Genomic DNA, 16,489 nt, shown 5'->3' on the forward strand with positions numbered 1-16,489 from the left:
TGGAAATATTATACATATAATGAATGTTTATGAGTGCAATGGTGCGAATATTATCATGAGTTGAAAGGTGAAATGTTCTTTTCAAAGAGCCGAGTCGAATGGAACATTCCAGCTTTCATGAATGAAAATCATTTATTGTTTGTTTTATATAACCTCCTAGCTATCACATGACAAAAATATCCTCCAATCAAATGACAAGGATCTGCTTGGGTGTTAAAAGCAGCCCCAACTCAGGCTGCCGATTGATCTCCAATGAATGTGCATTGAAACCCCTGGGCCTTTTTCAAACTACAGCTGTGGTTCTGTCGTCAGTCATCAGCAGTATATACATATTACACGGTATTTAAAAATCAAACAGAGTCCGGAGCATTCACAAACCGAAGTTTGGAAAACGCCCCATGCATCCCTTCATATCTGTGAGCAGACGACATTTACTTTTCACTTTTGCTGCTGGGCGTGCAACGCCTGGTTTTCTTTTGTTATGCAAATCACACTGGCCTTGCGCGCTGGACTAAACCATTATCATTAGTGGGTATGGCACTTACCAAACTGGTAAGTAATATTTCATAACTATCTTTGTATGTCTTTTAAAACAAACTCTTTGCATCAAATAAATAGTTATAGACTTTACTCTCTAACGGTTTATTCAAGAATGTTACAAACAAACAATAATTTCAGGATTTTAGTGAGTGCTGTTGTAAATCTGCCCCTCCAGATTTTTACCTTCGACTGAAAGTAAACTGGCTGTAAAAGGTCAATGTATGTTTTGGTCAGCGAAGAGAACGCACATGGTGAAAACAGTGAAGAAACTGTGCTTGAACTGCGAGGAATTGCTTTTGGAATTACTCTTTTCTGGGAACCCATGACTTTATCAATTGGTGGGAATTGATGTGGATTTAGATTGGTAAGTGAACATTTTGCTGTTAAGATTTTATGAATGTCTTTCTTATGAGTGTTTGAGTGTTGTGAATCGAATCGGGATAAGAATGTACAGTAACAGTGTGTATAGCCCGATTAATTGGTCCAATCCGTATCACTAATTGAGTTATGTTTCCAAATTGAATAATTTTGATTGTCGGGGTTGCAATGAGGGCTTGTCCATAGTTTGTTGTTTCACTGTGTTCGTCTCGGCTTTTTCAGAAGTCCATATTTCATAATGAATGCTATTCAAAACTGAACTAGGATACGGAGTGGATTGGACCAAATTATGGGCTATGTTAGGTTGAATTTCTAAGTTCTATTTTCCCAACCACACTGCATGAAGAAACACACACACAATTCTTAAAAAAACTTCTAACCGTGATTAGGGGTCCGTATAATTATCCACCCGTCAATCTCATCTATTAACCTGGGCGAATTCGTTGCTAGTTTAATCTTATTTATATCATATAGCTCCAGGATTAAATCTGGTTGTCAAATTGTGTAAAATACAAACGTGTACATGTAACTACGATGCAGTTTTTCACGGCGACGTTGGCGGCGCCCTGCAACTTTAACGGTGCTGTTTCGCGCGACAGTCACGGCACTTGGAACTATTTTAACTGGAATAAATGAATACACAAACACAACTTTGTATATTGACTGATAAAATAGAAGGGCAATGTAATGAAAAATAAATGTTTTCTCAAGTTTGATTAGTCCTGTAGGTCTACTCGATGAGTAACTGGTATGAACCGTGTCAACAAGTCCGGCCACATTTATGATTTTAATTCACTGTCAACTACAGGCTTGAATAACACGCAGGCCATGGTGGCCAGGACCTCCGTTGCCCCTGGTCTTGGCCTGTACCCTTCAAAAGTTTCCCATTGACTTTAAGATTTTCAAATAGAAGTGCCCTTTGCAAATGATGAAAATATTCAACATGCAAAGGCCTGCAATTGTAAAGAAGCCGAGCTAGCATTAGAAAACAAATTTGAATACTTCAATATTGACCTGTAATAACCCTTTTGAGGACAACTGTATTTCGATATTCGTTTGTTCTTTCGTAAAACCAGGAAGTTCCGCTTCAATTTTGAGCCCAATCCTCTTCTTCCAAATCACGATCCTAATTCAATTGATAAAGCTCACCCATGCGTAAGCTAGCTTTGAAGAAGAGCTTTGCAATTGAATTCAACACCTTTACTGTGATATCTAAATGGCGTTAGTCTCTTTAGCTGGAGGTCTTTGTTTATTTACACGATATAGTGCTTAGATAACACTCAGAAATGCGATAAACTTTATCATTTTGAACGTTGGTATCAAGTGCATGGTTGATCTCTATTGTGTACTCAATGCCAAGCTGGTGAAGTGGCTGGGCCTATATGGGATCTGTCCTTCCTCTATGATGGGATGGTGGGACAATCGCCTGTAGTGATGGACACAGTGGAAAGACTATAGAATCAAAGTTGTTTTGGTTTTGATTGTCAACACGTTACATATCGTCAACCTCAACGTTTTATATGGGAGATTGCTACCGCTATGGTTTATAGTAAACAGTGTATTTCACAGCGTGTATGCCTACAAATTCGCATGATGTGTCTTTACTAATAGTGGACCCCTCTGTAGTTTTCAATTTCTGCACCAACAGTCACATTATTTTGGTAAGTAGACACTTCTCTCATATATCAACGTAGATATCCCATTTGTTTACGGTCGGTAGCATAGGTACAAGACCCTGATCATTGTGTTAATTAAAATCTCAATTGGATTGAACAATGTTTAATTGACTGACGTGTCTATCCCAGAGTCAGTCTAAAAAAATGCTAGATTAGAATAGGCCTACAGAGTAAGGACTTCAGAAGGAACAACGGTAACCAAAGTTGTCAGTTTGTGTGAAAGGTTTAGTGAAAGGACCGGTATCAGATGCAATTATGTCCTCTATGAAATACTATCCGGAGGACATTATTGCATATGCAATAGTGTCCGCCGGACGGTTTTGCATATGCAACGTGTCCGCCCGGACGCTGCTGCATAATGCAATTTTGTCCGCCCGGACACATTTGCATTATGCAGTTGTGTCCGCCCCCGTGCAAAACCGTCCTTGCAGTAAATTAAACGCCCTTGGTCGACGGAACACATTCGCCTTTTTCACAAGCTAAGTGCATGTCATGAATGACAATACGTGAATATTCATGCTGCATATATACGTAGGTTCAGTGCATGCACGCTCGCTCTTACGCGTACACATACATTGTACAGTCATGTACATGTCCGCCGGACAGTTTTTGCATAGCCCCGGACACGATTGCATATACAGGGGAGTCTGGAGCGGACCGTATTGCATGGCGGACACAACTGCATCTGACACCGGAACATGGGGCCATAACTAACTTTTGCATTTATACCACCATAATGTTGGTTGGTAGGCGGTTGTTGGGAATGTCAGCGCCTAATTAAAACAATAACGAAACATTTCAGTAACAACGTAACATATGTAATCCTTTTTAAAAGTTATGGAATTCCTTTTTTGGAATTCCTGAACAACTTAAGCATTTCTTTCATAAATAATAATATTCAGAGTTTTCTGGAATTTTGTAGAATACGTTTATAGGGCAGAACATACAATAGTATTGGTATTATCATAGAGGTATAATTGTAAACCGAGTCCCATGTGACTGTATGGACACATACGTACAGTGGCCAGCTGCCACCGTACTGAGTACAAAGTCCAAAAGCCTATTGAACGTTGAACAAATTGTGCGGTGTAACTTTAAAATCAAAGTCAGAAAATTCGCTAACAACAGTCAGAAGTGATTGTTATTTAGTTGAAATGGCGGATAATTGAAACTCAAATATATGAGTGGTTTGTTTTTAACCTGATTTGAGTTCCCATTTATAGAAGTTGGTATAATTAGGCCTTAAAGCCAGTGGACACTATTGGTAGTTACTCAAAATAATTATTAGCATAAAACCTTTCTTGGTGACGAGTAATGGGGAGAGGTTGGTGGTATAAAGCATTGTGAGAAACGGCTCCCTCTGAAGTGACGTATAGTTGTCGATAAAAAAGTAATTTTCCACGAATTTGATTTCGAGACCTCAGATTTAGAAATTGAGGTCTTGAAATCAAGCATCTGAAAGCACACATCTTCGTGTGACAAAAGTGTTTTTTCTTTCATTACTATCTCGCAACTTCGACGACCAATTGAGCTCAATTTTTCACAGGTTTGTTATTTTGCGCAAATTTTCAGATACACTAAGTGAGAAGACTGGTCTTTGACAATTACCAATAGTGTTCAATGTCTTCAAGCTCCCAACGTCAGCAATTGCCGGTGCTCTTTGCTTTTGATGTGGTGCCCTTTGCAAAGTTCCAATACAAACTGACATTTTCCTCATAGAAGCGCCCTTATAGGGGGTACATTGCTGTGCCTCGTCAAGAGCGAAGTTTGGTCCGATATGTGGTGGACTTTTTGTTCAAACTTACGTGACCCCCCCCCCCCGGTCCTCTATTGTTCCGTAGGATAATTAGTCGTCGTCGTCAGTTTTTCGAGATTTGCTACCGGGTTGGATAACGCAGTCTATCCCCCCCCCCCCCCCCCATCGCCGCCTGGTTTTGAGGAACAAAGGATAAAGCAAAATCGATCATCCCCTTACTCAATTATTAATTACCACTCGATCCACAAACATACTATTTTTGTCAGCTTATTTATGTGTACGTATTTTATTGATGCAACAATATCTTGGAGTATAACAAATTGTTTTGCTAAAAAGGGGTTAAATTAAACGATTGTTATCATATTTTTTAAAGTGCACCGATTTCTTGCTTGTTATCCTGCAGCAATGTTTCAGAAGAAGCAAAACAGCAAGATTTTAACGTTTTGAGAATAATGTCAAGAATAATTGCTGCAAAAATAACTCGAAAATTGTTAAGGGACGACATCGTTGTCCAGATACTAAGCCTTTAAGCATCGTTTTGTTGTCATTTCCCTATTCTTTATTACTTTAGACAAAGTTGATCCTGTGATCCATTATGACACGGAATCTGTGTCAAAATGACCCAGAAATGGGTCAAACTGACGGGTCAGTAGCCTAACCCAGAAAGGGGTCTGGCCTCCTGGAAACCCGGAGTCTGTGTCAAAACGACACATATAGAGGAAGTTTTAACAATGTACAGATACAAACGTAGAATGCGGCTGTTTATAATTAGCCGACTCTGTAATGTAATGATTATAAAAGCATCTTGCTAATTGCTTCATACACTCCAATCCTCCTTGGCCCAATTTCGTAGAGCTGCTAAGCACAACAATTTGCTTAGCGTGAATTTCTTCCTTCAGGATATTACCAACCAAATTTCCATTCGTTGCATACTGCTTGTCACTGGTATTCAGCTGTTGATTGTTTATCCCGAAAATCACGTCGAAATGTGTGTGTTAATCATGTCTTTATCAATGCTAAGCAAGTTGTTGCGCTTAGCAGGTCCATGAAATCGTGGTTCCTGGTAGTGCAGTGGTTCTTCTTGATCTTAAGACATTTTTAATGGCATGATTCTCTCTTGTGTCGAATCAGCGCTAAAACTCTAACCATCTTAGAATGAAATATTTATGTGGATAGGTTACTTAACAGCCGGAACTGGAAAGCGATGATGATTTCTTTTACAACACTAAGTCCCTATTAATGAGACCTTTTATCGATAAGTGCTTAAATGGTAGAAGTACAGTCAGAAACCTTTTTTTATATGGAATACGTTATCAGTCAATAAATCAACCTTTCTCTAAAATAATTTATTGACGTCACCCACTCTATGACATCATCAAATGTCTTATCTGGTTTGTTGTTCCCGATATTTGTTAAAGTCTTAAAGCCATTGAACACTTTCTGAACAGAGCACAAATTAAAAGTTCACAGATTTACAAATAACTTACAGGGTTTACAGAAGGTTATGGTAAAAGATTCCCTTGAAATTTTATTCCATGAAATGCTTTACTTTTTGAGAAAACATTAAAACAATTATCAATTCTCGATATCGAGAATAACGGATTTATTTATGACACGGCGAAACGTGCGGAAACAAGGGTGGGTTTTCCCGTTATTTTCTCCCCACTCCGATGACCGATTGGGCGATTGCTTTAATGTATATACATCTTTCAAGCATCTGCATATTACAGGCCTGTGTGCTCCGGTTTTGAAAGGGCAAGGGCACCAAGGCATTTTCTCCAATGTAAATTTACACCGGAGCATTTCAAGGGCACCAAGGCGGCGACCAAGGGGCATGTAGGCAATCGCCTTCGTGAAATATTGGGCCTTGCATAAATTAGGTTAAATTCCATTTTTTGAAAGACATATAACTCATTAATGTTAACACCAAAGTTGTAAAATGGAGTAATAATGTTGTGTGTACTGAAATTTATGGAATGTAGCCAGCGATTATAACTCATTATAACGGCATTATTGTACAATAAATAATTAAAGTTGAAGTGTTTAATGCGACCAAGTCGAACCCAAAAATTAATATGAGAGACAAATTTCACTGCTGGCTTGTAAAATAACAAACCAAACATGGTCTTAGTTCATACGTGAGGCGATAAATTCCGTTGATGTACACACTGGAAAAAAATAACACTGGTTGAGTAAAATTGCACGAACCTCCTTATAGTTTGGTAAAGTTTTACAGGCTAAATTATTTTCATGAATATTTTGTAAATCTCTACTTCAAAAATCGGTAAAGTTATATACCGCTTTTCTTTATAGACTTTAGTTGTATAAGTTTTACTTATAATGAAATATTTTAATTTTATAATAGAAATTAGTATTAGTTGCCGTTAGTGTGTTTTCATCTGTCTTTAGCTTCTTTAGGGAACCACTTTGTGTTTCATGGCCCCCGGGATGGGTGGTGCTTATCCCTATTTTGTTAATTATATTTAACCTATCTTGAAATTTGGCATGGTGGTATTTTGGGGACGTAGTTGAAGTCATGGTGTGCAAGTAGTTTGCAGAAATCGGATGTGAAGTAAACGTTTTAGAATAATTATTCACTTTATGCAAATCTTTAGTAAAGTCACGTGAGACTAAGATCTGCATAAAGTGAATAATTATTGTAAAACGTTTGCTTCACGACCGATTTCTGCAAACAACTTGCACACCATGACTTCAAGTACGTATCTAAAATACCACTTTGCCAAATTTCAACCATGTTAAGCATTCTCTAAGCAATATAACAACCACCCATCCCCGGGGGCCATGATGCACAAAGTGGCTCCCTAAAGAAGCTAAAGATAGATGAAAACACACTTACAGCTACTTTTCTTCAGTCTGAGAATATGCTTTCACTTTCAAGCACATATTAGGAGACTTCAGGCAGGAAGGCATACAAAATTGTTAAAAAGGGGTGTGTTTCTTCTTTTATTCTTTTCTTGCAACTTCGAAGAAACAATTGTGTCCAACAGATTCTCCATTTTATGTTATGCATATAGGCCTATGTTGGATCGCTCCAAGTGAGAATACTGATCTGTGACAAATTACCAAAGGTGTCCTGAGCCTCATAAAATGAGCAGTGAATTCTAAATTGGATAACTGTCCGTTTCACAGTGTACTCATACCGAGGCTGGGTGGCAAAAATAGTCTGTCCCTTCGCAAGACTTTGTATGAGGAACTATTTGGCTTCGGGAAACATGTCATTCTGTAGATAATGACTAAAAATAACCAAATAATATTTTGAAGACTTGAAGAATCAAGCTTTTGAAACCTTTGAATTTGTGTTGCAATTCCCTGGCTTATAAATAACAATAATAATCTGTGGGAAATATGTATATTGATAGGCCTACTCGTGTTTTTAAATGTTTCATGTAATTATTTCACGTTAAATGACTGGATTGTGAAATAGTTCATCTTTCATTAATTGTAATCCTATTTAATAACCAGCGCAGCTGTGAAACTCTCACCTAATGTTTCTACGAGTGTCATTATCATAATTCTATAAGTCATATTTGTAAGCTCTTTTGTATCATTCACAACGTCTTAAAAGATTATGCTTTCCGGTATTGATAAGGAATATAAAATCCGGGAAAAGGCACAGCCCGACCAGCAATATAGGAACTTGGGGAGAACGGTTGCAACATTTATATGGGCAAACAAACAAACTGTATAAATAACTGGGCGTGTGTATTGGAAGGCGTCTGCGGTTCTAATAGGTTGGTTTATGCAAGACACGGCTATATTTGGGTCGTTTGTTGGCTATTTTAACTTGGGATTTTTTTTTTCATGAATTTAAGTTCTAGATTTAAAGAAGTTTTGTTAGCATGGGAGTTTGGCAACCAGAGAGTATTTTTAGCTCAAGTTTGCATCCAGACCTGAACTCCGTAATTTTGCGAACAAATTCATTATTTTCCAGTTATAAGCACAACAATAAATGGGAATGGTGCGATGGTGATGATTTGATAGATGGAAATGGTAAAGATGATGATTTTTAAGGTGGGGTGGTGAGAAGGATGATTTTTAAGATCGTGATGGTGAGGAGGAGGATTTGTAAGATTGTGATGGTGAGGAGGAGGATTTTTTAAGATGGTGATGGTGAGGATGATGATTTATAAGATGGTGATGGTGAGGGTGATGATTTGTAAGATGGTGATGGTGAGGATGATGATTTGTTAGATGGTGATGGTGAGGGGATAATTTGTAAGATGGGATGGTGAAGATGATGATTTATAAGATGGTGATGGTGTGGGTGATGATTTTTAAGATGGGATGTGAGGATGATGGTTTATGAGATGGTGATGGTGAGGATGATGATTTATAAAGTTGTGATGGTCAGGGTGATGATTTGTAAGATGGTGATGGTGAGGATGATGATTTATAAAGTTGTGATGGTCAAGGTGATGATTTGTAAGATGGTGACGGTGAGGATGATGATTTGTAAGATGGTGATGGCGAGGATGTTGATTTCTAAGATGGTGAAGGTGGGGATGGTGATTTGTAAGATGGTGATGGCGAGGATGTTGATTTGTAAGATGGTGAAGGTGGTGAGGGATGATTTGTAAGATGGTGATGGTGAGCAGGATGATTTGTAAGATGGTGATGGTGAGGACGATGATAGATGGGAAGATGGGGATGATGATTTTTAAGATGTGATGGTGAGGAGGATGATTTGTAAGATGGGGATGGTGAGGACGATGATAGATGGGAAGATGGGGATGATGATTTTTAAGATGTGATGGTGAGCAGGATGATTTGTAAGATGGTGATGGTGAGGACGATGATAGATGGGAAGATGGGGATGATGATTTTTAAGATGTGATGGTGAGGAGGATGATTTGTAAGATGGGGATGGTAAGGATGATGATTTCTAAGATGGGGATGGTGAGCAGGATGATTTGCAAGATGGGGGATGTTTGGATGATGATTAGGGAAGGAAATAGGATGTCTTCACCTTCCCTCATATAGCCAAGATCCCAAGAGGATGTTTTCAGAAGGAAACTAACCAATTACCAAGTATGGGAATGACGATGATGACGGATTTGTGACGGCAATGGAAACAACGTTCATACAAAATAATGGAAATGAAAACGAATTTGAGACGAGTGATGATTATATGTTTAGCTTAATGACGATGATGGAGACATTGAATTTAATGATGTCAGTAATAAATGTGTTTATAGTGATAAAGAAATGTAATTACGGTCACGATCGATTTGAATGGTGTTGTTGCTCTGGAATCCAAATGTTAACTGTAAAAGGCAGATATGTATTGAATGATTAGGAACAATTAAGAATGAAATTCGTCTGATGAACATCAGCATGTATTGATGTAGGGTTTGGTCTTCATCTGTCCTTACGTTCCCTGCGTGCAAACAATTAACGATTATGCAGTTTTCAGACGCACTTTTCTGGCTTGTGCCATTTTTCTAAGAACGCGACATCTTGGGTTTTATTACTAGGTTAACAAACGGTTTATGATCATGAGGAAGAAAGGGTAGATGTTTCTAAAGCATGCATGCATAATTATCTATGTGTTCCACTCTTTGCGAATCCCACTGTCCAAGAACGTTTGCATTATATACGTGTGGTGAACGCACACGACCTTTCGTCGTCGTCGCTAGCACGCAAGCAGCACACATACGGTGGTATTACCAAGCCCATACATCCTATATATGTACACCGAGTTCTGTTCGTCTAAAAAAAAAAATACATTGAGGAAATTTCAGCAGTCTGAACCCCTGCGTATTGCCCACACTCTATACTACGTAGGGATGAGACGGAGCTACGACATTGTACAAATCAGCTGGCGACGTTGCCGGGAGATTTAGCTCCCGTACATTTACCCAGAATTCCCGGCACGCAATTATCATAATTGCGATGGGTTCTCCATCGCGGTCGCTAGCTCAGCGTTAGCGCTTCTCCGTGAACGTAGAAACCTCCCTGCATCAGTACACGTACATCACAGCAAAAGCTTCTCGTACCACACAATCGCTATTATAATTTATATATCTCGCTACGTTAAGTCTATACTTGCCGTCCTTTCGCACGAGATGTTGGCTTAATCTGGCGGCCATTTGAGCTAGGAAGAAGGTGCATTGTGTAGGCAGTCGGCCAACGCTTTTCTCGGGCGGGCGTTTTTACAGGGATAAAATGATCGCATGAAGGTAACAGGGCCTTACCGAAGGACTTCAGTTCGTTTGCCATTGGGTACGTACCGCGAATTGTTCTTGATAACCCGTAGATTGATGTCATTTTATGGTGTGTAGTTTGTCTCTCCGCTTCGCCGGTCGTTTGCCGGCCCTGACATCAGGTCGACTCAGTCTTTTTTCAATACAACAGGGATCCCTCAGTTGTCATTGCATGCTATCTCTCCTATTAAAACCATCTCGCACTGTCACGACAACAGCATCATCTATTAACCACACTATCGCCCCACTCGCCTTTTAAATCAACGTTTATTCTAAATACATTTGTTTCAGTCTAATTTAAGCACCTGCTTTATTAATTGTTTCGTGTTGTGAGGCTGTTAGCGCGTCGTCCTTCATTCGGCAAATCAGCCGTGGGAAAATAGACCCGCTGTCACAGGATTCTCTCCAAATGAGATATGCATGTATTTTTACACTGTGTAATGTACATTGAAATCCTACAGTACCTACTTGATAATGTCTGCCGTCTCTCCTACGCATTTTGTGTGTATTGTTCAGTGAGTATTGTTTTGTTCTGACCATTATTTGTTACTATGGTGGCTATATTGTGGCATGCTCTCATACCGTATTTCAGTACTTCTATGCTAATTATGTAATTATGTAATTTTTACTAAAAGTCTGGTCTTAATTAGCTTCATAATGCTAAATAACATGAATAACCAATTTTACAAATTTTCATGTTCTCTATGGATATCTTCTTTATTGATAATAAATAACGGCCGTATAGATGGCCTTAGCTTTCGATCCAAACCGGACTTTCTTCAGAGAGGAATATACATCAATATATATACAATTTTAAAAGATATATTTCTTTATATTTACATCAATATTCACAAACAAGTCATAAAATTTACAAAATGGATACCATAGCCATAAGGCAGTAGAGATTACACCGTTATTGGAGAAACGCAACTGCTGTCAACATACTTTTTGTATTTACTTACTACTATGTATTTTTTTAAACAATAGTTGTAACTTACAAAAAAAAAAAACTCTACAGATGCTTTAATATCCATACTTCAATGAGATGTTAGTTTACAAAACGTAACCGAACATTTCGTCTATTGAACCACTTCTGTGAATTAACAGCTCCTTTAAGATGTAGGCCTAACAAATTGAGAAATGACATAATAAATTTTGTTAACAAAATATAGGACTGCATAGAACAACAATCAATATTTGTGCATGGTTTGTTATCAAAATGGTGATTGTTATAAGTGTATCATTAATCAAATTCCTTGTGGGAATATTTATCAACAAGCTATGATAATACATACTTAAGTTTTTACATTCTACATGTATTCCTGTACATTGTGCATACAAAATATACCTTCATATTTCTGCGTTTTCAGATGCTTTAGTTTATTATCCGAGCACGTATCATTCGTTCTCGGGAACGTTAGAACGTATATTTAGTCCCCGTTTTTTGCTAACCAAGACAAACATCGTGTTTTTGTCAAAACCATGATGATAAAGATAATTTTAAAACACAAGCAGAGGTTATTAAAATAAAATAAACATAAAATACTGATTTCTAAAACCCAAATATAGGGCTACACAAATAAATGCAATCGTAATTTGCATATTCATTTGGAACGAATACCTGGGATTAAAACAACACATTTATTTGAAGCACACTGTACGAGTTCAGATGTATATGTTGTTATACGGATCGTGTTTGTTTTGAATGCATAGATAAACATCTACTTATTATTATATAAGCCACTGTAATTAAATACAAACGAATAAGCTGAACTTATATTGTCATTGAAGCGCAATGACAACTAAAGATTTCGATCTGTCTGTGTGTTTACACACCAAACCAAATCGTTTAATTTTCAAATTTTGTTCAATTCGCAAGGTGTGTATTATAGTATCATCAACATCAAGCATAGAAAATAATTGATGGGTTGTTGACATGTATAATTAAAAGCAGCGTGGTACGTTTGTACTCATTACATACAATCCAGTATAAAAGAAGAAAAATCTAATTATAATATGCGGTCGTTATTTTAATGGTTGTTTATCAATAAGACGGTGTTAATTGTTTGACATTGTCATATTTTCTTTGAATTCCAAATGCCGGGAGTGTTTTTTAATTACAATATTAGAAAAATGTATAGATAATAACATACAAGTTATTGAAATCCATGTATACAAGTTAATGAAATCCATGTTAAAATACTACATAATACTAGGACATACCAATATAAACACTATCTAAACAAATTATTTCCACTCTAAATAATGTATTTCATATTGTAGATATTTAATTAACCAAACGAACTGTTTATATCACACATTTCATATCATATAATTAACACGGGAACTAAAACCACACCTGTACTTAAAAAACCAAAGGCGTGGATGTATATATTTCAAAAAAATTACACTATGTAAAATGTTCATCATAAACTAATACCAGACCTAACGCAATGAAGTATATATAGTATAGTACGCGATAAACTTATTTCTCGTGTCCCAATATTTACCTTTAACACGAGTCTACAACACTGCTATTAAAATGACAATATGTAAATGAATATACTGGTCGGTTAACTATTTAATATAATCCCATGCCTGTGCATTGATATGTTTGGCTGTTAATAAATACACCGGCAACTCCACACCAGTGATATTCTGTGAACATGCGTGAAATTCTCACTTTCTCTCGCTTTCAGCTCTCAGTTCTCGCGATATCTGGGCGAAAATATGAATCTCATATAGTACTGGCTGAACCATGGGTCATGACCTACTAGTCGATATTTTTCCTACAGGTCATTTTTATTTAAGCTGACAATTTTCGATGGAGCAAAATATTTGTATAATTTATGCGATAAATTCCCGCATATTTATCGAGGGTCAAACCACCGCTACGTCACTGCACTTCCATTGAGGGTTTTTTGAATGCATGTTAACATAATATGGACACACGCTCTTTTTTATTAGTAATAATAATGCATGGATTTTGTTGTCTCAACAAATCATTACTCAATGGTTAGTCTTTCTCTTTACTAGAGGGATTTGGTGTTTCAGGAGCATAGAGTTTTATAATAGTAGTGAGTATTAAGTAGTGGAAGGAATTCTTTTTTTCTGGATCTGTTGTATGCAATTTTGTATGGCACCATCAGTTGTGAACCAGAACAAAACATGGTATGCTAACCATGTCTATCGTCATCAAATAGTTTTGTTTACCGAGTATGTGATTCAATTACTTAAAGGAACACGTTGCCTTGGATCGGTCGAGTTGGTCTTTGAAAAGTGTTTGAAACCGTTTGTTTTAAAATGCATATGGTTAGAAAGATATTTTAAAAGTAGAATACAATGATCCACACAAATTTGCCTCGAAATTGCGTGGTTTTCCTTTTACTTTGCGAACTAACACGGTCGGCCATTTATGGGAGTCAAAAATTTGACTCCCATAAATGGCCGACCGTGATAGACGAGGTAAAATGAAAACCACGCAATTTCGAGTGATACTTGTGTGGAGCGTTATACTCTACTTTTGAAACATCTTTCTAATCATATGCATTTTATAACAAACGGTTACAAACGGTTTCAAAAGACCTATTCGACCGATCCAAGACAACGTGTTCCTTTAGTTCATTTATTTATTTTGTTACCATCCAACAGTACAATTAGCGCTGATAGGGTAGGAAATGAGAAGAAACTGTAAGTTTAAGAAGTGGGAGGGAAAACCACCATGGGGAAAACCCACGCAATTGGGGTCTGAAACCACAGCCTACAATCCATGTATAGTCTTAAGCCTGTGGTGGAACTGGAATTTATTCAGGGAAAGAAACCACTGAGCCAACCTGATGTCCAAATTAGAATAGGAAACGAGAAGACATTTTCAGTTGTAGATGTGGGAGGAAAACCACAGTGGGGAAACCCAAGCAACCGGGGACTTAATACCATAATCCTAGCCCGAGATGGGACCGGCCGGGCCCATGCATGCAGGGAATGAAACCACAAACAAAATAAACCACATCACAACATGATGGTAAACGCCATAGACTCAGCACATGTGAGATTCCCTGACTACTACGATTTTGTCACCATGAATTCTCATGAAGCTAACCAGACTAATTTGTTAGTTTGCATGTACCACCTCGCTTTCAAAATATCACTGCCCGTTGTTGTTCCAAACGAAATGGCACATATTTATTTAATTTTCCAGGAATTAAATGACGCTATTTATACTCTCTGACCAATGGTCTCATGTTAATTGAGGAAACGGCAACAACTCTGTCATAATTATTATCCGTCGTGAATGAGGCATCTAATTGGTGGTCATTTACCCCCAGAGCTTGTCCATCTTACGTCATCAGTTTGAAGATCGTGACGTTATACCGACCTTCCAAACCATGTATATTTACTAGGGCCGTATCCGAATTGGCGGCTACGACTGTCGCTAAGGTGTTGCTAAGGACGTCCTATACTACAACGCACGATGACGCGGAAATCGAGCCGTAGCCGTAGCCGTAGCTGCCATCGGACACGGCCTAACTAGTCTTCAATGGGTATCACTATGAGTTACATCCAATGTAAGGCCGGATCCGAATTGGCGGCTACGGCCACGGCTACGGCCGGATCGCCGCGTCATCATGCATTGAAGTATAGGACGCCCTTAGCAACACCCCTGGCAACGGTCGTAGCCGCAGCCGTAGCCACCAATTCGGACACGGCCTAAACACTGATACCTTAGACCAGTGCCTGTTTTTAGGTTTGGGATGAAGGCAGGGGACCAGTCTGTATAGTTACATCAATCGGCCCACTGGTCTCATCCAATACCAATGGAAAGGGCTGATTTGTCTTGTTCTGCATGATTGGATGGGAAACGGTTTATACAGCTGATCAGCGCAATTCGCACAATCACAACATGTTGATAAACAAACCGCCCTTGTTGGCATAGACGGCAAACATTCAGTTTTGTTGACATTCATTAATTAATTCATTAATTGTTATTAAAAAAAACCAGCTGACAGCACATAGCTGAACTATGTGACATTACAAGTTGCTTTTAAATTGCATTTTTCATAATCTGTTGTTAGTTCTGTCAACCCTTTCGGTTGAGTACTTTGCGATCGACATTTTCTGCAATCTGTCCATTAAATTTAATACCTCACATTAAAGGTCGCTTTGTCTCCAACAAATGCAACACAATTTTGTAATAGTCATTGTTGCGAACTATAGCTATACCTGTCTTGCTTTGCATTTATAGCATTCCATAGTTTTTCAGCCCAGGTTGGCAAGAACTTGGGCTGTGAAGTTTGAAATGAAAGGTCTATGTAGGGCCTTCATGTACATGTACATTTTCCCCCATACATGATGTGCGTGGTGTACATAACGTACAGATGAACCAAAGTTGCAAGTAGTATGTTGCGATCGAGCCCTATTTTTAGTGCAAGTAAAAAACAAATGAAAATAATTATTTGCAACGGACTCATACAATAAAGCCACATTATTATTAAAAATCTAATATTCCGTTAGCAGGGAGAGGTAACCCGGGGTTATTTTAAGGTCTAATGCGCATGTGTTTTACGTCAGCCCATCCCACATCCCGTCGCCTTTGGATTAGGCGCAGGGACCAAGCGACCCCCCCCCCCTTCACTTCATCTTGTCGGTAGAGGGCCTGACCTTGTCATTTATGTAAATAATGTGTTGTAATTATGGGTAATTATGAAAGACATGTAGAATAAACATGCCGACCATGTAAGGGATTATAGATAGTTGGGTTGTAATTAACCAAACGGCATCTTAAAGGGAATGTAATCACTCTAAGAATTAGTGGCAATGCAAACTTTTGGTTGGAAGCCCTTAGCAGCTTATGATAGTTTAGCCCCAAAGCACTTTGAGAATGTGGTTATGTAAAAGATATAAGTTTTTATGCCGCA

The 16,489-nt window shown here is 38.2% G+C and overlaps 1 protein-coding gene across 3 annotated transcripts in view; it reads left to right on the plus strand.

Annotated features, from left to right (window-relative positions):
- The first annotated feature begins 2,272 nt into the window (after positions 1-2,272).
- The window catches only part of LOC139952244 (regulator of G-protein signaling 17-like), a 39,046-nt gene continuing 24,829 nt past the window's right edge, over positions 2,273-16,489 (plus strand). For 2 of the 3 annotated variants that reach the window (XM_071951317.1, XM_071951318.1), the window contains exon 1: positions 10,382-10,593. In XM_071951317.1, the coding sequence (XP_071807418.1) occupies positions 10,545-10,593 (49 nt within the window). In that variant the 5' untranslated portion in view covers positions 10,382-10,544. Of the gene's footprint in view, positions 2,580-10,381; positions 10,594-16,489 lie in introns of those variants that run through there. The other variant, XM_071951319.1, reaches the window with a different exon arrangement.

This window comes from Asterias amurensis, chromosome 20 (assembly GCF_032118995.1).
Source record: "Asterias amurensis chromosome 20, ASM3211899v1".
NCBI lineage: Eukaryota > Metazoa > Echinodermata > Asteroidea > Forcipulatida > Asteriidae > Asterias > Asterias amurensis.